General features: G+C 44.8%; 1 protein-coding gene across 8 annotated transcripts in view; it reads right to left on the bottom strand.

Annotated features, from left to right (window-relative positions):
* Nucleotides 1–24583, bottom strand: part of Fnip2 (folliculin interacting protein 2) — a 106073-nt gene that overhangs the window by 13608 nt on the left and 67882 nt on the right. For all 8 annotated transcript variants that reach the window (XM_021653601.2, XM_021653597.2, XM_021653599.2 and 5 more), the window contains 7 exons: nucleotides 24301–24430; nucleotides 19848–20049; nucleotides 19346–19434; nucleotides 15823–15969; nucleotides 15531–15700; nucleotides 7163–8489; nucleotides 6121–6277 (listed from right to left, as the gene is read on the bottom strand). In XM_021653601.2, the coding sequence (XP_021509276.1) occupies nucleotides 6121–6277; nucleotides 7163–8489; nucleotides 15531–15700; nucleotides 15823–15969; nucleotides 19346–19434; nucleotides 19848–20049; nucleotides 24301–24430 (2222 nt within the window). The remainder of the gene's footprint in view (nucleotides 1–6120; nucleotides 6278–7162; nucleotides 8490–15530; nucleotides 15701–15822; nucleotides 15970–19345; nucleotides 19435–19847; nucleotides 20050–24300; nucleotides 24431–24583) is intronic.

Genomic DNA, 24583 nt, shown 5'->3' on the forward strand with positions numbered 1-24583 from the left:
GCATGGGTTTATGTTATGTACACAGACTCCAGCAAGAGAAGACTTGAGCATTTTCAGAAGGGTGCCTTAAACAGACTGTAAGAATTATGTACTGGCAGACTAAATACTTCACACTCAGTCCCTGAGCATTTCTGTAGAGTTAGCCACAGCATCACTGAGAACCTGTTCGCTGATTTGCTGGAAAAAAAGAATCTTCCAAAGGAAAGAGAACTGACTCCCAAGAGTCAGGAAAAAGCAGCTAGGAAATGGTAAAAACCATCAGTGGGGGGCTAGAGAGATGGCTCAGTGGTTAAGAGCACTGTCTGCTCTTCCAAAGGACCCGGGTTCAATTCTCAGCACCCATATGGCAGCTCACAACTGTCTATACCACCAATTCCAAGGGATCTGACAGCTTCACACTAATGCACATAAAATAAAATAAATTATTAAAAAAAAAAACCATCAGTGATCACTCAGTTGTAATGTGAGGGCTATGCTTCAGGGTCAGAGCAATGATGCTCCAGTTCTGTTGATTCTAGAGACCACCGATAGCCCTTTTAATGATTAAAAAAACCAAAACATTAGAGAGGGGCCAGTTTAAACGCATTATGATTTGAACTATAAGCCAGCTGCCAAACTTATAGACTAAGTCTAAAAAAAAAAAAAAAAAAATCCATGTTTATGGTTGTTACAGCAGTAAGTACCTACACACACCTGATGCCCTGGAGTTTAATTAACGTGTGTTTTTGAGACAAGCCCTCTCTATGTAGGCCCCAGTGGGCTGAGGACTCACTATGGGGCCGGGGAGGGCCTTCACGCTGTGATCTACTTGTCTCAGCCTCTTTACCACTAGGATTACAGTATATTCCTCAAGTTCATTTTTTTGTCACGATGTTTTACCACAGCAATAGAATAATGAAGGGAGCCATTGTACCCAGCCCTAGTCCTTATTTTACACAGCTCTTTTGGGAAGTTTCTATAGCTAAAGCATGGAGAGTACCACATTCCACAAAAGAAAACTGAATTATATTAATGTTTTATTTTATTTTTTAAGACGACTTCTGCACAACCAAAGACTAGTCTGGGAACACAGGCTAGCCTTGAACCCGTGTCACAATGCTCAGAGTTATGCTTTTAACACTAACATTTCTTTCTTAGCTATATTACAAGGGTAGATTTGGAGCTTGCTGAGACAGACTGTCATGTACCACAAGCTGGAGTTGAACTTGCTATAGAGTTAAGGATGGCCCAAAACCCCCAATCTTCCTGCCTAGACCTTCCAAGTTCTGGCTCAAGTAGAATTTTTTAAGTTCACATCTTATCAAATACATATATGCATCAAAACCATTCAAACTCAGGTCTGTAATAGCACACATTTCTGGAAGACATTTCCTTAGAATTAAAGCATTCCTTTCTAGAAAGAGGAGTGCAGTTTATTAAGATTCAGGAAATGAAAAGTACAAGACCCGCCTGTGTCCCTCGGAGTTCCCAATTACTGCTTCTGCAAGCCACCATCTCTTTAACTGACATACTGGACAAACCCAGCTTTTGGGAAATGAAGACCTAAGCTCCAGTAACAAGCAGTGGCATCACCACGTGCTGGAGAGGAAGCCTACATGTAGCCGGCACAACACGCTGCGGGCGACTCCTACTTCGAGGCTCCGACTGTGTAACAAAGACGCCTATCACATAAAAGGCACCCAGTGTTTGTCAACACATAAAGTGAGTATGCCCTTTATCGCCCCTCCAGCCTATCTCCTTCAGCACTGAGGGCCTAGCCAGGCCACCTAAGAGGCTACCCTCGGGCTGCTAGTGCCTATGAAGACTCAGAAGGAACAGGTATACCTTACACTGCTATCTGCATTTGTTTGGCAGAATTTCCAAGAGGAAACAGGCTCAGTGTTAGTCACTGAAGACTGAAAAGTTGTCACATGATAGAGAGGAGGAAAGGGTCTGCATGACGGCGCATGTCTGTATTCCCAACACTTAGTACACCAGGCAATTATACCTCAAGTTTAAGGCCAGCCTGTGCTACAAAGATCCCATCTCTAAGAGGAAGGAGGCAGCAACAGCTGAACTGTGGGGAGGTGGAGGTCTCTGGGGACCATGAGACACCATGGAGACTATGGGCACAGGGAAGAAACGGGATCCTTCAAACAGAGCACGAGGATACAGAGGGTGAAAAGCCTGGCTTCTGCGTGCTGTGGCTATGGCTGTGGCGGTAACCACTGTGCTCACCGGTCTAAAACCCACATTCAGCCTGTAGCTATCAGCTTGACTGCCAGACTGAGATCAGATTCAGTTGAAGGGCACAAGGTCACAGAGTCCCAGAACCAAGTCATGTGACCAAGTGTGTGACCACAGGCAATGAGAGGTTTGTAGCTTTTTGTGGATGCTGACACAAATGTCCAAATATCTCATAAGAAGAAGAAATGGGAAAATCAAAGTAGACATATGTTCTACTCTGAAACAGTGCACATAAGAAACAGAAGGTCTGAAAGTCCCCAGTCTCCTTTGAGCACAGAAGATAAACACGGGGAACTGTAGAGATGGCTCAGGTTATAAAACATCTAAACCCAGTTTCATGAAGTCACCTAAAAAGAACAAGCACTTTTTACACACCAGGCACCAGGTGACACAGGAGGAATACAAAGGAACCAAGTCTCTCGCCTACGGCAAGAACAGACACGTTTGTAGACACACGAGCATGTGTGCCTACTAATGTTCATATATGTGTACATATATAGTCACACACAATGCGAAGATCTCACTAAGTAATAACCTTGATTATCTGTAAGGGTTTCAGTCCTAAAAGATGGTCATCACAGATGTTATAGATCAAAACATACATTTAAGAGTTGGAGGTAGTAGTTCAGTGAGCACATGCCTAGTGTGTAGGAAGGAAGGAGAAAAAGGGATGGGCAAGTGAGATGGGCATGGTGACACGTGCCTGTACTCCCAGAACGTGGGAAGCTAACAGGAGGGTGCAAGTTCAAGGCCCACCTGGTACCTGGCCCAAGGCTACATGGTAAGATGCTGTCTGAAGAAACAAACAACAGAACTCATTTCCTTTAAAAGCCCTCTACACACGCCTCCCAGTCCCAGGCGGGGCTGTATGCAGAGCTGCTGTATGCAGGCCCCCAGTTACCAATGTGTTCATCATCAACCTAATGAATCGAACACAACCAGGGTGTTCCAAATAAGAGACCCCAAAATGGTTTCCTTCCTAACCTGTTGGTTTTAAGGCTGCCGCTGACCTGCGGCATTTAACACTATGTGCTACTTAAGTAATGATCCCTTGTCTGATGGGACAGGCTGTTCTTTTGTAGTCTGGCTGGTTGGTTGCCCACATGAATTAATCAGTATTCAAGAGCGTGTGCCACACCCAGGCTTTCAGCAAAGCTTCTTATCTGTGCTACTGACTCCTCTGTGATATTTCTGGAGTCAATCTGTTGTTGCTCTTAAAAAGTGAATGGAACAGGTTGCTATACCCAACTGCTATTTATAAACTAGTCTGTAAAATGCCTGAAGCCTAGATCACTGTTTTTTTGTTTTTTGTTTTTTTATTTTTTAAAGCTAAAATATGATGCTAATTTTGGTCCTGGTGACCTTACCTAATACAGTAAGAAATGCCAACCTACTCCTTGTTACATGACATTGAGCAAATTTACGTTCGAGCTCAGCTCAGCCATCTCTAGCAGGTGCCTTTAGCATCTAGTGCTCACAACCAAACAAGACACTTGCACATCTTTCTAAAGAGAGTAATTCTTTTTTAACTAAAATAATGGTGTCTACCTGTCAACACCTCCTACTACTTTCCCATTCACAAGGCACTTTCCCATTTCCAGTTTTCACAGTTAACAGTCTCTGGGCACTCAGTTGTATAGCAGGCACTGTGCTAAACACTTGATGCGGATTATAGGATTTTCAGATTCAAAGGACATCAGTACAGTTATTGGATGAAAACTCCCCCCAGAGGCTACACAGGCATTAGGAGCTGAGCAAACCTAGGTTGCCTCTTTGAAAGCCCAACTTCTCAAATGGAGGCCAGAGGGCGTTGTTCTTTGCATGTGTGCTTAGTTTTTGAGACATGTTCTCTCATGAGAGCTTCACTAATGAGATGGGCTTGACAGCAGGGAGGTCCAGGGATCTTCCTACCTCTGCCTCACCAGTGCTGGGTTATAAATGCATGCCCACGCACAGCTTTTTTGCATGGGTCCTAGAGCTAAACAACACACCCATGTGCTATGTAGCAAGCCCTTTCTGACCTGGAAGCATCTCGCCAACCTGGAAGCAAATTTGTAAGCACTGCATTACCCGCTCCCCGTTCTTGTGACCCAGGATAAGTGACGCCTGGGTCTGAGTCCGGAAACACGGAAAAGCAATAAGAGGCATGATGGTGTAGACTTGGCAATTTCATATAAGAATTACAGTGTCAGATGGTCACAATGAAAATCAAATATTCAGAAATTTAAAATTGATGACCTATTAAAAATGACAAAATTTCAAGAGTTGTATCACAGGTAAATTGGAAGTGGTCCTCAACCAAGAGATTGTTTTTCCATGATGATGAGTAAGTGAACCTGGGCACTTCGGGAAAAAATGTGCAGCAGCTGCTAAGATCAATGCGATTGAGGATGACACTGTTAGCTCCTATAGTTTCTCCTTGAGCCTCTGTCAGAAGAGGAGCTCTGGCTTGGTGAAGAACAGGCGCAAGAGGCAAAAACCAATGTCCTTAGGAATCAAAGCAACAGCACCGTAGAAAGCAAACAGCGAAGGGCTCTGCATAACGGATTCAGGCAGGAAATGGTGACACAAAACAGGGTCCTTTCATGCCCCAACACATACTAAACACGTAAAGCACAGGCACCGCAGGACAGCTGAGAAAGAAGACACCATGCAAGGAGAGTCCTATGCTTGTGCTGTGGGGTGGATGGATGGACCAGCCTCCCACAGCACAATGATAAGAGAAAGTGTGCAGTAGCTGTGATAAGAATGAAAAAAGCTGTGAATTACTTATAGGTAACCACAAGTTTGTAGTCTTACTCCAGGATTGCTCTGGCAAGGGACGGTGGTGTCTGACTACAAAGTGGATGGGACGAGGCATAGTTGGGTGAGCACCTGTATGCTGGGTGGGCCAGATCAGCTCCCAGGTCCTTCCTCGCTAACTCTTCACCTCTGTGGGGGTGGGATCATGATCTCTTCATCCCTTCTGAGCCCTTCTTCATACAAACATGCTTAGCCTGTTTAGCCTGTGTCTGCGTGCCTGGGCAGATACTCAAGGCCAAAGATAACACTCAAAGCCTTGTTTTCTACTTTGCAAAAATATCCCCCCATAAACAAAAAGCATGAAAAAAGGAGATAACAAAGCTACGTTCCAGTGATCTTTAACACAGCAACAAGGGCTCTTCTTAGTGCACAAGATGCCATGTTTCTAATTGCAAAACATTGTTTGCACACCTGCCCAACAACAGCTCAACTAAAAAACAGGTCCATCAGATTGACACAGTCTAAACGTTCAGCTCCTGTGATGCTGCAGATAACAGAAAAGCACGGAGCAGTAGCTCCAGGCAATTTTCTAGTATTACCTGTAAATCTTTCTACAGCCATCTCTACCCAGTTATCAAAAGTGAGCTCAATGACAAATCAGTTAAAATAAATTGCTTTTAGAAACTTGCAAGCCATACACAACATCTCTTGAGTCTTCCTTCTAAAGGCATGTAATTGTCACTCACTGTCCGTGTTGCTTATCCATTTCCCAGGCCAGCCCATAGCCATTCATTCCCATGTTATTCCACCCATCCTATTCTGGCCCGCTATGGAAAATGGGAGCTATCTTGCTCTCTTGTGGAAAGAACTGTAGGATGGAGGAGAAAACTGGAAGCCGGGTGCCCCAGCTTCCTCAGTGTCCCCAGACAGGCAGGACTCTGCAGTTCTCCAATTCCCTGATTTCCCTTTGCTGAGTCTGTACCAGGTGTGCTCACAGCATCCCTAAACAGCGTCCCTAGATTCTTAACTACGCCTCACTGGTTGTCATGCCACCCTATGTCCTTACAAGCAATCCTCTACAACAGGTACTTTCAGGGTAAGCAGAAGAACCTGTTGTCGGCCATCCTGTGGCTCTACTCTGAGGTCACTTACATGCACCGTGTGGACCAGATCGGCCGCCAGGCACTGCTTCAGCCTCTCATCGCTGCTGGTTCCATGCAACACCAAGTCAGGCATATATGTGTTGCAGTAACCCGCCAGAAGGGAACGGCCAAAATTCCTAACATTTGGTTTGCTGGTGCTCTGAGACCTAAAACAACATCGGAAATATTAAACACATAGTTAAAAAGTACACACAGTTTATATTACAATGGGAACAAAACCTCCAACGATACAAGAAGATACAGTTTTCCTGTAGTCTGTATTAGGGTTCTCTAGTAAGGAAATCATAAGTATGAAAAAAAAAAGAGAGGATTTGGGAGGAAAGGAAGTAATTTTTATTAAAATGGAAGCCAAGAAAGAAAAAAGAATACTATTTCCATGGCTAGTTAAAAGCTCATTCTTAAGGCAGAGGTTAAGACCAGCCGAGGCGACATAGTAAGAGCTTGTTTAAAGAACCAAGAAAACTATTCTCATACATCATATTGATCATCCACCAGAGTCCATGTCAGAAGAATGAAGGAAGAAGCTTGGATCGTGGTACCAAAAAGAAGACTGAAAGGTTCTGACCTTTCCGCTGAGGGAGGTGTCCACCAGTGAGAAAGAACAGACTAAAGAACCAGCCTGAAGGAATGCTAATAAAGGGGACTGAGTGGTTGGAGAAGCCTTACTGTGCGTGTGCTCCAACACCTTAGAGGCAAGACACCCAGAGCCAGCCGTAAAATTACACATACATGCCACAAGATGGAATTCTCTCCTCCTTGCTACCATGGCCACTGTGGCCCATCAGTTCCCCCAAATTTCTCAAGAGCTGCAAAGACAACCACCACCCATCCAAGAACTCTGCCCCAAACTTAGCTGCACCAAGATGGTGAGTGTCCTTGGAGATCAGACAAGCTGGAAACCCCTGAATGTAACTGGCGATACCTCTAATATCTTAGAGAAAAACACGGAGGGCATAGAATAGGGTCGTGAGTGGCTACCACGGTCCTAGCATCAGGCTGGGAACAGGCTCTGGTTCCCTGTGCGGTGTTACCTTGGCAGAGGCAGCTCCACTTCCAAGGGCTCTTGAGTCCTGTCACGACTGTGACCTAGCTCTAGCAGGGCTAAAACACATGCTTCATCATCACTGTCTCCAAGAGCACTATCCAAGCTCTCGTTCCTGGGAATGTCTCCTTCCATCCTGTGGCTGGCCTTACCACTGGCTTCCCCATAGGGGACATCTGCAGCATCCAACAGGTCGCCCTGCTGTCTACATCTGTTTGGAGCAGGCTCCGATGAAGGTCCTTTCTCGCCTTTTAATTGCAAATCTCTAGTCTGTTCCAACGGTCTCAGGCCACTGCCTGCTGCGCAGCTGGAAGGTGCAAGGGGGCTACCCACTTGGCTAAGTTGTGCCACGGCATGTGCCACGATGCTGGCTTGGAGGCCTCTGTCCTCAGAGACACCTTCTGCCCCTGAAGAGTGGTCCTGAGCAAGGGTGATGCCATTTTGAAAGTCAGCTTTGAAGGAGCACCTAGAGCCCTGCTTGTCTTGGGTGAGGACAGTGTCCATGCTAGACCCGACAGAGGCACTGGCCCCACCAAATTGTCCACAGGCCTTTATCCGTTCCTCCATTTTCTTGGTGCGGCTTTCAAAGTCAGACTCTGGAGAGACAGAGCTTCCAATGTGGAAAGTGACCTTTTCAACAGGAGGCTCCTCCTGGGGCTGTCTGTCAGGGCAGGGCCAGGCCACTGACCGCTCTGCTGGTTTCTTTAGCATCTCCCCATGCAGCTCCTCATGGACAGTTTGCTGGTCCACCCTTACCTTTACCCTGGGAACCCCACAGCTGGGAGGTCTTGAAGAGCCATCCTGGTCTGCCTCTTGGTCATTCTGTTTGTCCTGATAGAATATGGCTTGAGGTACCCACAATCTACCAGGTTCTGTGTCCTGGAAGCCCATGATACTGGCCTCAGAATTCTTCTCTGGCCTCGTGCATGCGTTCGTTTCAGGCCTGTGACCCAGATTATTAGTAGTGATGCCCTCTGGGACCTCAGGTCCTCCCACAGGCTCAGGGCTCCTGCTCTCAGTTGGCCCTGGTGGTAGGATCGGTGGCACAAGAGCAGGCTCATTTCTCACTGTAACTACCACATACTCAGACTCTTCCACCTCTCCCTTTTCCAAGGCTGTGACGATCTTGCTCCCATTTATAACTTGGTCATCCTCACTAGGGTCCCCACTCCAGGTCAGCTGATTCTCTTGCAGTTCAGAGCATCGGAGAAAGTAGGTCAGAACATACAGGATGCGCTGGACCAAATCCTTCTGCTTCCCAATCACCACAGTGCGAGTCAGTCTCACCGGAGAGCCTATAGCTCCGTAAAGGTCGCCTACAGCAAAAGATGGACAGAAAACAAGGCCCTCTGGCGTTAGCATGTATGGCTATATCTGCCCTTTACAAGAACAAAAGAGGTCACTTGATTCCCAGCCTCCAGCCACTTTCTGATGCACCACATATCGAATTTCTAGGAATGACCACAGTGTAGCTTCCCTGGCATTGGAGGGCATGTCTGGAAGAGCTAACAGGCTGCAGCTCAGCCTCCAGCTGAGCACAGCAGAGCACAGGAGCAGTGCTGCTGGACACACAAGCCCCTCATTGTGCTCAGGTGGCTGCAGCTGGCACAAGGAAGGCTGGAGCCTCTGCTCTGCATAAATGACCAGATCAAGTATGACATACTTGGGGATAACTTGTAAATTAGAAAAACTTCTTAAACTGCTAGGGGCCTGAGTCAGGGCTGGAGAGAGGGCTCAATGCTTAAGAGCACGTGCTGTGCCTGCTGAGGATCCAAGTTCAACTTCCAGAACCCATAACCTTGTTGGGCAAGGTTTCTCACAACTGTCTATGCTCTGGATAGGCCATCTGCTCTCCTCAGATACCTGCATCCATATGCATACACTCCCACACAGATACACAGACACACACACACACAACCAAAAATGAAAAAGATTCCTAGGATGGTGAGCCTTAGGGTAAAGTGCAAATTCAAGAATTTCCAAACTGATAAGAAGCAAATCAATTAAGAATACTTAATGAGGTAGTTAGTGTGTGCAGGGTTCTCCTGGTACCTTGACTGGTTTACTCTAAGTAGACTCGGGTTAATTTATAAGAACTACCTCGTCACAAATAATAAATCTGGATATTTTCTTTATCATATGAAAACTCTATAGGACACAAAAATATGTCTTCTTAGTTATATTCTGATAAGCTGGTTAGAACGAGCTGATAAGACAGCTTTGTGTGCAATGTGAAGGGTGCAAAATGGCAGAAGTGTTTCAATAGTGCTCCCAGAACACACTGATAGAAAGGGCTAAAGAGAACAGTGGAGCAGGAAGGGTTAACTTGGGTGTGGCAGAACAAAGGGCAGTGTAGTGGAGGGAATATGGAAAAAGATGACCAAAGACCTCCAAAAAAGTCACATGGAAACCAAATACTGTAGCTGCTTACACACACACACACACACACACACACACACACACACACACACACGAGAGTTAAAATGAAGTTACCTACAAGAGGGCAACAGTGTCTCCTATTAGATACCATGAGCTATCAAATAAAAATCCCAGAGCCTTGAAAAGGCTACTTCTTTGGAAGTTATTGACTGATGAGATACTATAAATCCCCAAACATTACAGGCTGTTGCAATACTCTTGGTTACTCTCTAGAATTTCAGAGTAAGACACGGTTGCTGAAGACACCACATAGAGAACTCCAGCTGGCTCTTGCCTGGAAGCTACATCCCTAACTGGCTCTCTTTCATCGTGTTTGAAGGTGCCATGCATGCTATGAGGGGAAGGTTGGAGTCAATCATATCCAGCTGTGAGCCCCGTGCGCTACAGAAATGACTGGCCTGGTAAAATATGGCCCCTGGTCCACCAGTGGCACAGTTATCATTGGAGCCCTGTTCCACAAGAAAAAACCCATATCCAGTACAATTACAGAGCCAAGAACCTGTCTGGACAGGTCATAGGCTTTGGGGAGATCTGCTGAGTCTGGTAAATGGATAGACACAGTACTTCTAATGACTTACTGTTGCACCCACAAACCAACGCATCTTTCAAGCCTCATCTGACAAGTGTCTATTTACAGCAGATGGTGATTAGCATAGAGACCCACAAGTAGCCAAGGAATGCTCAGCCCTAAACAGAACACATATACTGTACCCCCTCTTCTCAAGGATCATGACAGAAGAGAAAACAGAAAGAATATAAGAGCCAGAGTAGCTGCAGATGAACTCATGGCAGTCTTGACAACAAGCACAGAACTTATGCAAACCTAGGACAGACCAAATGCCTGCATGGAGATGGAAGTTGGGCATAAAATCCCACCCCCCAGCTATGGAGCTTTGGGTAACTGTTAGGTTCTGGGAAAGAGAGAGAGTTTTCTTTGAGGATTGCCCCTGATAAGTCGACCATACTCCTGAGCAAGACCATTCACCCAAGAATATTTGAGCAACACAACGTGATCTTGATGGTCTTTAAAAATAAAATTAAATGAAATTAAAAAGAACACAAGGTTAGGTGGGTAGGGGGTGGATCTGGAAGAGCTGGCGAAGGGAAGGCAAATATGATCAAAACATGAAAAACTCTCAAAGAACACATTTTTAAAAAGTACTCATTACCTAACTACTAAGCCATGAAGCTTGACCATCTGATTATATTTGCAATAAGACAGTCAACCAGCATTTTTTAACTGGGTAGCTCACTTAGGCAAAGTAAGAGCTTAAGCATTATATCCTTATACAACCAAACCAGAGTCAGAAACTACTGAGAGCCACCAACATTGGAAGGAGTGACAAAAATGAGAGGCGGTACTCAGTGACAGTTACAAAGAAGAATGTGGGAATTTAGGACTCAGCTGAGGAATGCATCCGCAGAGGCAGGAAGCCACAGGTTACAGAAAACTAAAATTAGCAGAGTGAGGCCAAGAGAAACTTTGTGAGAACGGGCAGGAAGTTTTCTCTCTAGGGAACCATAAGGAAGTTTGTCCCTTCGCTGAGTTTTCCCCAGTGCATAGCTTTCAAGAACATTTAGAGAATAGGACAGAAATAATGATAAACAACCTTCTGTACAAAAAGACAAGATTGAGGATATGGAGCTTTAGCATCTAAGGAGTCATCTTAGACTTCAAAGTGAGAGCTTAGAAGTGTGGTGACATGCCATGGTTTGGTCTGAGAAATCGGCCCTGACCACATGCTCATGCTATGCCTTCTGTCTCATCCCAGCTCCCCACACTTCAGGATATCACAGTCACTTCAGGATTCATGACTGTTTCTGTGACAGTGGTGTTGGTGCTACTACTACATACAAGCTGGTCCTGGTGGTGTGGGCCTGTGATCCCAGTTACTGGGGAAGCTGAGGCAAGAGGACCATGAGTCAAGACCGGCACAGGCTATACAGAGAGTTGCAGGCTAGCCTGGGCTACATACAGTGATTCTGTGTCAAGTATGAAACAAACAAGCAATGCCTCTCCCCCAAGAAGAAAACACACAGATCTAAAAATTTTACCAGATGGCTCAAACCTTATATATTGTTAAAATTAATTTTCTATGTGTTGGAGCAGCATGGTATATGACTTTTCTTGTCAACAGAGTACAGCAAAAGGGCTTCCCAGGTCATAAAGAAGGGTTATTACTGTAGCCAGTGCACAGCAGCAAAACTAGAAAAAGAAGCATGAAGCCCCTCACTCAGAAAGGGTTTAAAATATTCCATAAAAAAAAAAAAGAAAAAAAAAAAGAAAAACTGGGGAGTCTTCTGAAAAAGAAGAGATTGCATTTGTAAGTGAACTGGATGAGAAGGGAAGGTGTTGCTGAGAAGGGCTGGGGAAATGACTCGGCAAGAGTGCCTACAAGCCAGAGGACCTAGGCTCAGGTCCCAGGGCCCACATAAGAAGCCAGGTAGCCACATGTGCCTGTACCCAAACTGTGGGGACAGAGGGCTCCAGGTTCAGGAAGGAGTCCTTCTCAGGGGAACAGGGCAGAGAGAGACAGAGGAGGATGGCTGGCATGGGTGCATGCACCTGCACAGGTCTGTGTGTTCACGTCCTTGCACACTGCTGAATGAAAAGCCATGGTAAAGGTCAAGGTTAAACCAGAAAACGACAAAATCAAAGTAGGCAACATTTTCCAGGGGGGTGGGGAAATGTGTACACTTTCTTACTGTTGGGTTAGATTTTTGTTGTTGTTGCAAATGAAGGATAATGCTCTGAAACACACACACGTAAGTTTTACTCTAACCCTCCTCAAGAGTCAGTTTCCTTGTCTATACAATGGAAACCTCACAAGTGTCTTGAATACAAAGAGACATATTTGTGATGAATATGTTCACTTAATCCTTAGACTCCAACGAAGAGCACATCTCATCAGGGTGAAGGAAAATTGAAGGCATGGTTGAAAATAGGCCAAGTAGGATTAGGTGTTCAAAGAGGAGAAAGAAGAAAAATGAAGAATAATGCACACAGCCCTGATGGCTGTGAGTCCCATCAAGCACGGTAATATGCACACAGTGGGGATTCCAGGAAGAGGAGGAAGACAGACTGGAGTGGAAATAGATCTTAAAACAAGGCCCACCCAACACCTAAACTTCATGAGAGATGTAGATCTGTCCATCTGAGGGCAATGAACTCCAAGCAGGGAAACCAACATAAGAGTAAAAACAAACAGGCCGTAACTAAACTGTCAAAAGCCAAATGCAAAAGGGCACTTTGAAGGCAGCAGGAGAGAACCTGACACTGAGAGCACAGGTTTCTCACCTGCAGCAAATACATACTGAGGCGCCACATCCTAAAACTCACATTTTACACAATGCCTATGAGTCATTCTGTTTCTACTCTACCGTCCTGTTTAAACGCCCCTCCAACACACTAACAGCTTGTACTGGCCACTGGTGGGTGGTATCCTTCATGTGGAAACCCATGTGCATGGTGCCTTGGAGCAGAGGCACGGGATCATGACACTCCGAGGAACAAGCCCTTGACTGTGCAGAGAGACTGCGGCTGAGCTTCTTTCATGCATGGTGCCTCGGAGCAGAGGCACGGGATCACGACATTCTGAGGAGCAAGCCCTTGACTGTGCAGAGAGACTGCGGCTGAGCTTCTCTCATGCATGGTGCCTCGGAGCAGAGGCACGGGATCACGACATTCTGAGGAGCAAGCCCTTGACTGTGCAGAGAGACTGCGGCTGAGCTTCCCTGCTCAGGGAACTGAGACACCACACAGGTAAGAACACAAGTGTAGACTGTCCCGAGGAGCTCTCAGCACACATTGAAATCAGATGACAGTCACACCTGCTGGTTAGTCCCCAGAGCTAACCTGACACACAGAAAACAACTGTGTTTTAGGTACCTCCTCGGACTGCTCATGGAAACATGTTCATCACTTGTGATAATGGAGCTTTGATGGCTCACATGAGACTTCATTCTCTCCTCAAACTACTCTGGTCACACCCAGTCCCCAGATGGGACTCTTCTCAGGAAGATGGCACTGAAGACCTTTTGTGGCTTATGATTTCCAATGAAAAGCAACCATCAAACCCCCATGAAGGGATCTTTGCCTTATTGTGCTGCACACAAGGAGTCAGTGGTTCCCAGTGAGCTCAGTCCCCTGGGAAAAGCATCCCTAAGTTTAAATGCATTCATCTAATTAAATGCATGCTGCTTAATTACAACTGCTTGAAAATGGACTCTGCAGCAGGAAACGCTGTATTTCCCTAAGGACCAGCCTGTTCCCTTCCAGCAGTGAATACTACACTTTGAAAAAATATTTTTTCCCAAATGAGAACAACCGCAGGTGTGTTCTTAGGGCTACTCAATCCTGAGTGAGGTGGCAAATTCTGAACTGTCTACAACTCTTAATCCCCCTGCCTCAGCCTCCCAAGTCCTGGGATTATAGTCATGTGCTGCCACTCCCAGTCTAACATGGTTTTACTCTGCATAAATTACTTAGTTAATTCATTTAAGACACACCCATTACTGACCCTGAGATTTGTGTCTTCTTTTTGGTCTCACGGCACAAGGCCAGGAAAGTATTTTCACTGCTATACGTAAGGATGACTGTAGCAGGTCAGAGTTGAGAATCTCACCGGTTGGTGTGTGTATAAGGCACTAACAACACTACTTGTGTCATGGTGTCAGCTTCTGTTGCAGTTACTGAAACAGTTTTCTAGGACCACAGTGTTCTCCCCAGCCCACTGTTTTTCCTAGCAATTACCTTTTGGAGATTCCCTCAAGTAAGCCCTCTTTGAAACATCATCCATCCTCTTTCTCTCTATATAAATGCCCCATAATGTATCTTCTGTAACAGCATCCAGAGCAATGGTGCTTGGGACAAGTGATTGTGTGTCACAGCAAACACAAGTCCTGACTCCATCACATTTAACACGTGCAAAGTGTTTGCTTAGCCACATACAAGGTCCTACCGTTAACATACAGAAAGAAGAGCCACGAGAAAGTCAAGTGGCTTTAGAACCGAGCAATTGGCCTCTAGCCCCCATATTCTTCACCCCATGACACCTTCACTTCCACATCCCTTGCACCCTCTTATCTAAGCACCGGGCTGTTCTCAAATGGCCTGATTAAGGTCAGCCTTGTCCACCAAGCACTGACTACTGAGGCCTGAGCAGCTGTGAACTCAACTCTGAGTTCCAGCACATGAGTGCCGCAGAAGAAGGTCGTGTAACCATATCTCATCACTTGGATGTTTGCTGAGAATGAGGCCACATAAACCCAGATGGGTAACCCCAGCCTCACCCATGTGGTGTTAAATTCCCATGCCATGCCCAGATATGGGTTGAGGTAATGCTACGCCCAACCTCAAGGATCAAGCAGTAGACATCATGCTTATGGTGCAGTCAGAGAGGCACTAAGATTGCAGCATGCAGCTTTCCCCTTGTCTTCTCTCTCCCCAGCCACTCCATCCTACAGATGTCACTCTTGCCAGGGAAGTCTGGCAGCATTTAGAGACATTTTGATGGTTACACCCTGGGGCAGAGAGCAGCTGTACTAGAATGGAGGTCAGGAGTATTGCTGATTGACCTAAAAGGCAGCCAGCCCTCCCCTGCCCTATCACAACTCCAACACAAAAAGTTATCTGGCCTAAACAGTTAGCAGTTAAGAAAACTGTGCTAGGGTAAACACCCTCTGTGAAGTGGAGAACTCAGTTTACCTACACTGTCTCAGAAGACAGAGCAAAGCTATCAGCAAGGGAAAGGGATGAGGACTGTAGACCGACAATTTGAATCTGTGGGCCAACCTTATTCCTGCAAGAGGCAATCCATGAATGAGTGGGTTGGAAAGCCAGTACAAGCTACAATTCCCAGAGTTTGTTTTCCTATTTCATCAGACACATTCTCTGAGCAGTCAGATTAGGTACTAACCCAGCTGTGCCCACAGAGGATTATATGGATGTGTTTTGGCCAGCGTGTTCACCGACTGAGAGGTGCGCTTCTCTGACAAAGCTTTAATGGGAGGGTGGTCAACAGGCATGACAGTCGGTACCCAGGCCAGGTGGTAGGTCAACACCGCAGTCAGTAAGGCAGCAAAAAACCTTGGAAAAATGGACAGAAGCAAACCCAGATTAGTCAAATACAGTCAAAGGCAAAGGCTTGTCTTGCACAGAACACACCTTGACTCGGGATTGGCCCACAACCTCAGGAGGGCTACGCTTACTGGTTTTTGTTGACTTGTTCAATCAGAAGTATAAACTCCTTGAGAAAGCGCTGGCAGAGATGGTTTTTTTCCAAGGTGTTGGACATCATGGTAAGCCAGACTGGTTCGGCTATCCTTGGAACAGAATATAAGTTCCAGATAGTCCCTCTACAGGAGAGAGAGGAGGCAAGCTGTCATAAATAGTTATTCTGGGTATCTTAGTATATCAAAGAACAAAGCTGAACACTGTCATTTGGATCTATGTACTCCTTAAGGAATCCAAAAACATATTAACACAGGTTGGCCAACTATGACTCACACAAATTTTATTGCTATCATTTTTATAAAGTTTCATTAGGACACAGTCATGCTCATTTATTTACATATTATCTATGATTGCTTCTGCTGGACAATGGCAAAGTTATGTGGCAGTACAGAAACCCTTAAGAGAAAAAGCATACCATCCCTAACATAAAAACATTCATTCATAAACAATTTATGGGGATGTAGCTCAGTGAGGCAGTACAGAAACCCTTAAGAGAAAAAGCATACCATCCCTAACATAAAAACATTCATTCATAAACAATTTATGGGGATGTAGCTCAGTGACACAATGCTTGACTACTACGCACATGGCTCTGGGCTTGCTCCAAACACCATACAAAAAAAGAATACAAAGAGGTTTAAAAGTTCATCTAATGTCCTTCTTCAGAATTCATAATCAATTTTAAAACTTATTTTTAAATCTATACATAAAAACTTGAGAACTGTACAAATTTGTAGGGCATCATACAGTCATTTTTAAATGCTAATTATTTTGCTTTTGTGGTAATGAGAATCAAATCCTGTTTTTTTGTTTTGTATACTAGACAAGCACTCTATCACTGGGTGACATTCCCAGCTCCACAGTATTGTTACGATAAAGAAATACAGATCAAGAACTGACCAGCACTTAAGAGACAGAAGCAGGAGAACTATGCGTGTGAGGCAGCCACAGCTGCACGGCTGCATCTAGAATAAGGTGGGGTGGGGATGGGGTCACAAAAAGACATGTGGCAGAGAGAGCACATGCTGTGTTGAAAACGAGGTTGCTCGGCAACTCAGCTCTGCTGGTTTCGAGTTCATGTGCTGCCTCCCTAAGTCCAACACCAATTTGTTTTAGATGAGGAACCACACAATGGGTCTTCCAATGTGCCAGTTTCTGATGCAGAGGCTTAGAGGGTTGGGAAATGTGCAAAAGATATGGACATACTTAACAGCGAGCTGAGGACGGGGACTCAGGCATGGCATGCTCTGTTTTAAGCTCTATGGCACACATGTGTTTTTCCAGGATGTAAAAACTTACTCAGGCCCTCCACTGAGTAAAAAGGAAATTTAGCCCTGAATGAATAACACAGATCTGTCTCTCCAAATCAAGACTGAGCAGGGCAGACACACTCACACTAGACTATGTAGCTGTATGCCTAAAGGAATCAAGACAGAACACAAATCTGCCTTAGCAAAATCAGAAAACTAAAAACCTTCAGACTTCAAAAAAATAGCATCTGCTGAGTTAAGAAGCTGTGACCACAACTGGACTGGATGCAGTGATCAACAGACGTTGGGTGCCCAGCCCCTGTGGATACACGCATATCACAGCTCTCGGTGAGTGTCAGGGAAGAAGGGGTGGAAAGAGTGCAAGAGCCCGAACACCAGATGGCCTGCAGTGAAACAGTCTATTCCAGAAATGGCTGCATAGACAATATCAGAACAATGGCAACATCCATGGACATATTAACAATGAAGAGAAAAAATTTTCAGGGTCCCACCCCTAAACTTAAGAACTACAGGCAACTAACGACCACTGGGAGAAGGAGAACTAGCCTCCTTATTGTCCAGCGCAGAGCAGTCATCCAGGAAAGTGTTGGACAAAAACAAATACCAATAAGCTCTATTTACGCATGTGTGCATATATCTACAATACATACACATATGTAACAATAGCCTATCAACTTAACAGTGCAGGGGGGAGGGAAAGGCAAAACAGATCGTAAAAAAATAGTGGCAGTGAAGATGATTATAGTAGCATAATCTAGACTTTACCTACAAAATTCATGTCTCAGCTGGGCACGGTGACACACATCTTTAATCCTAGCATTTGAGAGGCAGAGGCAGGTGGATCTCTGTGAGTTCAAGGCCAGCCTGGTTGACAATGAGTTCCAGGACAGCCAGAGGTATATTTGGAGAATGTGTCTCAAACACAAACACAAACACAAACACACACACACACACACACACACACACACACACACACACACAAGGCAAAAGAACCCAAAACTCATGTCTCGAGTATTAGTACATTACTTTATCTGTTTCTGGAAGGAATCACTGTCAAAATAAGTGTGAAACTCTTCTATGTACACAATCTCTGTTTTTGTTTTTTTCTTCTTCAGGTTTTCACCCTTGAAAGATTAGTATTTTGATTAGATTAGCATCATATTAGCACCAGACTCTCAAGCACAAGCCAGCTTTGAGTGTGACCTCAGCACAACTACATTCAGATCCAGCTGCCCTCAGAGGAGACAGCATCACCTTCACAGCATTTCTCCAATGAAACAGTTAGATGGTTCTTTATCTATAGCCAGAGTTTCAAGTAGCATTGAGCGCTAACATTCTCGGAACTGCATTTTTTTTTTAACTCCCAGCTATTTGGCTCATTTACTCATGACTGCTCTGCAATGAGAGTCCATTCTCTGTTAACAGACACTCAGATGAGCACAGTGAGGAAAAAATTTCATCCACTACCTGGAGCGAATCACCCTGCTCCCTCAACTCTGTAGCAAGGAGCAGGAGATCATTAAGAAACAGCATCCAATGACTGGGATCAGTAAGAAACAGTTATCAGCAAGAAACAGTACCCAATAACTAGAGATCAGTGAGACACTGCATACAGTGTCAGAGAAGGAGGATCTGACAAGTCACAGGTACCATGGGCACTATACGTGCACCAGACATGCTCTGGCAAATGAGAGCTAGGTCTTCGTGACATGCACACATTTTCTCCATTCGCTCTAGGGTACAAACAGCACCCTCGCACTCAAGCTTTGCCTTCGGAGTTGTGGGAAGACAGACACAGGATCATAGCAAGAATTATAAGACATCTTTAAAATTAGTCTTCAGTTCATTCTGATGAAAACAATCCCATTAAGATGGATGTGGTAATGCACACCTTAGCCCCAGCGCTCAGGAAGCAGAGGCAGGTGAATGTCTATGAGTTTGAGGACAGCTATGTCTAATAGGCAGTTCCAGGCCAGCCAGTCCTACATCTCAAAATAAACACAAAACAAAACACTCCCACACCCACAGCACAACAAGCAAAAAACCTAACCCCATTAAAAGGGGCAGGCACAGTGAGGGTTACCCAAACGTTTGGCTTGTTCTCATGGGTAGGGACTCTAAGATAACTAACCATTGCCAGTAATAATTCTTCTAAGAGACAGCCTCATGGCAGCTAGTCGTATTACTGCTCATAATTCCTATTGGGTTTTCCAACCTTTAACTTTACCTGAATTCTCCCAGTGCCTCCATCAGACGGCTCACGTAAAACTGGACTCGGAGACTTGATTCTGCAATCTTCCTACAGGAGATCATGGCCTTCATGGAAGAGAGTGAGCCAAATTACTCTCTAAGAAGAAATTCCTTTATAGCTGATATGCTGGGGTTCACTAATGAACAATGATGTTCTAATACACTTCAAATGCTGAAAGTAATGACGCTTTCCCTCATCAAAAAGCACTAACTTCCTTCCCTACGGCAACCAGTGTCTGGTCTGTAGCCTTAAAAATCCTAGGGATCATCTCCAGGGCACGTTTTGACTTCCTTATGCAGGCCATCTGACACAAAAAGACATGGGCTGTTTTTGGCTGCAAATCTCTCCCCTATTTTCCATTAGGTTGCAATCCTATCACCTTTCATTTTCCTATTTAAGTGTTTGCTTGGGATGGATCCCAGGGCCTTGTACCTGCCGTGTAAATACTCTGCCACTGAGCTGCAACCCCATCCCTTACCTTTTCAATTGCACTCTTCAGCCTGTTCATATGAGATTCAAACAAGGGGAAATGGGAGAAGAAGAAGTCCTGGAAATCCTGCTGAGCTGCCTCTCTCTCACACAAGGAAAAGATGATGCTGATAGCAATTTTCTTCCTTCTGACTATGGCTGGATTAGAGCTACAGGTTTCTTCAGCCAAGCTAAATGTCTCATCAGTTGACCTGGAGGAAAAGGAAGTTTAAAAAGTAGCCGTGCATACGTGAGTCACTGAAGGTAAGCTGTCTTGCCACGGATGATACCCAGGAAACTAGTGCAGAATATCGAGAAGCTCACTGGCCCTTTGTCCACCTCAAACTCACTCTCTTCTCAGTCCTTTATCATGAAAACTGAGAGAAAATCCACTTACCATATATTATCATCTTACCATAAAGGAAGCTCAAATGAAAGACAAAGTTAGTTCAAATGTTTGACTCTCATCCTTTTGATTGTATTTAGGAGTGTGAGACACCAGTTCAATCAAACCATAGGTTCTAGCTAGAGATGCTCAGAAGGTAAAAGCCCTGGCTGTGCAAGCCTGGCTACCTGAGTTCCACCCCTGAAACTCAGAGAAGAGGCGGGATGTGTCAGCACACACCTGCAATCCCAGCATTCCCACTGTGAGATGAGAGGGAGGGACAGAGGAATTGGTGGTGGGACACTCACAGGCCTGCTAGCCTAGAGTACAACATACAAGAGAAACCCCGCCTCAACAAGGACGAAGGCAAGAACTGACTCCTGAGAGTTGTCCTCTGATGTCCACAGTGCTCTCTGGCACATGTGAGGCCTAGAATGTAAAACAAACAAATGAAACATAGGCCCCTGTTGTTTGATGATAGATAAGAATAGATGGGAGGCTGAGAAGACAGGGCCTGTGGAGCACTCTGTTTACACAGACATCTTGCTTCAACGCTCCCTGGCACCTTCCCCAAGGCTATTAGAACCAGCAGATGAAGTTACTCCGCTAAATCCTTGGATGAAGCCAGCGATCAACTGAGCATTCTGGAAAATCCGCTAAGTAGAAAGGCTCAACTCTCTTCTGCTATAGTCAAATTCTCAAAGAACTGATGAGCCTTTTGAGGGGCTCTGCTTCTGTAATAAAAGAACCACAGCGCCAATAAATTCTTACTATAGATCCAATTTGTCTTAGGGATGATACAATTATGGTTTAACCGTGACTCTCCTTTAAATACTGTGGGGCGGCCACGGAGCCACCACATAGTTACTAACAGCAAGAATTGGGGGCAGGTGAAAAAGAAAAAGAATCTGTTGTGTTCTACACCAAAGGCCAGAGTAGACTACAAACGAGTGTAACTAGCCTGCCACACGGCATTGCAGCACTTACTCTCTTGGTCACCAGCTACGCCATTTCTAGGGCTCTATTCAGTCTATCGAACCCTGTAAGTTTAAACTGTATCTGGATTTTACTAACATACATGCATCTGAAGCTGCATGGTTAGGAAAGCTATGTTTAAAAGAAAGGAGATGAGCACTTTGCTCTAGGCTCTGGGGCATGTTTCTGCTTTCTTTAACATCCCTCAAGATCTGGGAAGAGGCTATGAGTGACAAGGCAGCTCCTGATCTGCAGGTGCCACATAAATGCACCACGTATCCTTAAAACCCACCAACGTTTGTCTCTGAGAAATCTCCAGCTCCCAATGACAAGGAAAGGCTTTGAGAATCACGCAGACTGTCACAAATGTTCACACAGGAAGTGACCTGATATTTAAAAAAGGCTCCTGTGTTAAAAGTCCCTGTTTCTGTGTACTAGTTTATTTCTGTTCTGCCTATAAAATGTCCAGCCAGGTGTGGTGGTGCACATCTGTATTCCACCACTCAAGAGGCTGAGGTAGTCAGACTGAGAAGGTAGGTTTGAACTTAAGTTCAAGGATAGGTTTGGATAGTGAGATCTTGTTTCAAAAAGGAAAAAAAAAATAACAAGAAAATATTCTGAGCTATAGTATGAAAGTTGCCTCTTTGCTGGACATTCTATTTCTATTCTTTCTCAAAAGTAAACCACCTGTATCATTCCATTCCTCCTCAGCCAAGGTGGCCTTTTACGCTCAAACTATGCCCAAATTAGGCTCTATTTTATTCATCTCTACCTCTACCCTCTAAACAATAGTCAATTCCGCTATCAGTTTTAGCATAGTAGAGAGTGCCACCTGCTGAATTGCTGTAAAACTTTCCTTGCTGAACAGAGACTAGATCTTACTAGCTTTACTACACATCTCTCCTAACACATAAAGCTGTTGCTCTTCAGTCCGAAGTCCTGGATCAACTATCCACACTTAACAAATCAGGCCAGAGTATCCTAATTATCTTTTAAGTATAATTCCACAACAGAGAATCCTTGAGAACGTTTCAAATTATACAGCCAGATACTTTTCCATACTATCCATGTCTGCAGGTGAGCTGCACAGCTGTAGTAAGGACAGAAACTGAAGCAGTGCTTGCCTGAGGAACAGAAAGCTCCCTGGGAACGATGCTGCAGTTATAACCCAGGATGCCGCCTTTGCTGATCCAGGCTCTTGGATATCAAAGTGGACAGATGTTCACCCTGCCTGAGCCACCAGCTCAAGCTCGTGCTATCAGAGGCTCTGTGATGCATGCAGTACCACAGGGAAGATTTGGAAGCACTCAGATCAGCCAATGGGTTTCAAGCTACACACACACACCAAACAAACAAACAAACAACAAAACAAAACAAAAACACAAAACCATGGCTGCACACTTAGATCTTTTCCACATAGAGAAAAAAAAAAAAAAAAAAAAGAGGTATGTTGGTCCATACTATTAAGCCTAGCACCTGGGAGAGAGGCAGGAGGACCATGAGTTCAAGGCTATTGTGGGCTACAGAGTTAGAACTTATCTCAAAAACCAAACAACCCAAATTGTGTTTTGTTATACTTAAGAATATATTAATATATGTAAGTACCTCAAAGTGATAATCACTTAAAGTAAAAACTATCATCATTTTAGTACATATGGATAAACTATAATTGATGTCAGGACTGCTTAGCACAATTATTGCTGAGGTCAGATTTGAACTTACTCTGAATCTATGGGGATCAAACTCTGGTCATCGAGCTTGGCAGCAGGTGCCTTTAGCCACAGAGCCATCTTGAGAGCCCAAGTTTTGCTTTTGTGAGACAGGATCTGTCTGTGTGTAGCCCAGATTGGCCTTGGATACAAGCTTGCCCTAAGTCAATTTCCCACGGGTTAGTATTATATATAGACACTAACAATGTTTTATTTGCCATATACTTAACCCCATCAGACCACTTGACTTGCTTATCTAATTTTACCCTCCTGATAACAGCAAAGCTGGACCTGTCACTCTGCTAAGGCACAGGAGAAGAAGCCCGTGGAACCTGGGATATGCTGTAGCACATGCCTGGTGAGGGCAGAGCTGGGACCTGTCCTCCTCTCATCTCTCATCTTGAGGTCCCTCACCAAAGAACAGCAGCTTGGTGAAGGATCCGCTGTAACCTTTCATTGCTTAGCTCATCTTTACGTGCAGCTCCTCATCAGACCCCTGTGCTTCCTCCTCCTCCGTCACGGCATCTATCATGACTGATCTTTCCTCAATCTGTTTGCTGTCATCTTCCCTACAGGTCATAAACTGTTTCAGCACAAGCACATGGCTGAGCCATCTTCATAGTCTCAATTAGTACATTAAATTGGTACAGTGATTACTAGGCAATTTATAAACTCAAATGACAGAAATATTTTAGTGATATATGAAAACTCCCTTTAAATTTTTTGAGCTATAAAAAAAAGGGGGGGCCTGATGCTACTGATATAGCATCAAATGTATACTTTTGGACACAACTGAATAAACTTCAGATTAAAAAACAAAGCGAAATGAAGGCAGAAAATAACTTTGAGGCTATCTCTATGTATATCAATATTCATGCCTGTTTAGTCTAAGAATTAAAGTGCCACAAACGGACTATGCCTCAAATATCATACTGGAATCACTGTAACCAGGGAAAAGATTAATCCCAACCTTTATTACTTACAGAGCCCCATCTGGAAGGAATCAGGCTCGAGGAGAGAGCACATTTACCTCGAGTTCCCACTTGATCTAGCACATACAATGCACTGCTATCCAGCCATTTCCAGTATCGTCTAACTAAGAATATGGGTTTTCAGCTGGGCACAGTGTCAACATGCTCACAATCCTATCACTTAGGAAGCAGAAGCAAAGGATGATGAGCGAGTCTTTTCTGGGCTACCTGTTGTATCCCAGGCCAGCCTGCCTAGTTTTAATTTACTATCTCAATAATTCAACGTGTAAACTTGCAGGCTAAGCTGGAGCTAATCACAGGTTTCAGGTCTTCTGCCCCTGACAACAGGCAAGGATAACCCTGCCAGGTTCCGTAAGCTGTTTACACTAACATTTCCTTAGCCAGAGGAAACATGTAACTCACCTCCGTGGAAAGATGCCATTTTCCAAACTCGTTGTCTGGCTTCGAAGCCAGCGGCGCTGGTAACTGCTGGAAGAGGACGTCGAGGAGCTGGGAGACGGGAAGGGCGTGATCAGAAGGCTGCTCAGTGAAGCTACAAGGAAGCACATTTCAAATGTCAGAGTCTAGCTTGAGTCCTCACAATGCACACACTATAATGCACATACAAATGTGCTCACTGCCACGGAGCTGTACATTTACGATGGATTCCATAGAGCCTGGGGGCTGCCCAGGACCCACAGAAAAA

This window comes from Meriones unguiculatus, chromosome 2, assembly GCF_030254825.1.
Source record: "Meriones unguiculatus strain TT.TT164.6M chromosome 2, Bangor_MerUng_6.1, whole genome shotgun sequence".
NCBI lineage: Eukaryota > Metazoa > Chordata > Mammalia > Rodentia > Muridae > Meriones > Meriones unguiculatus.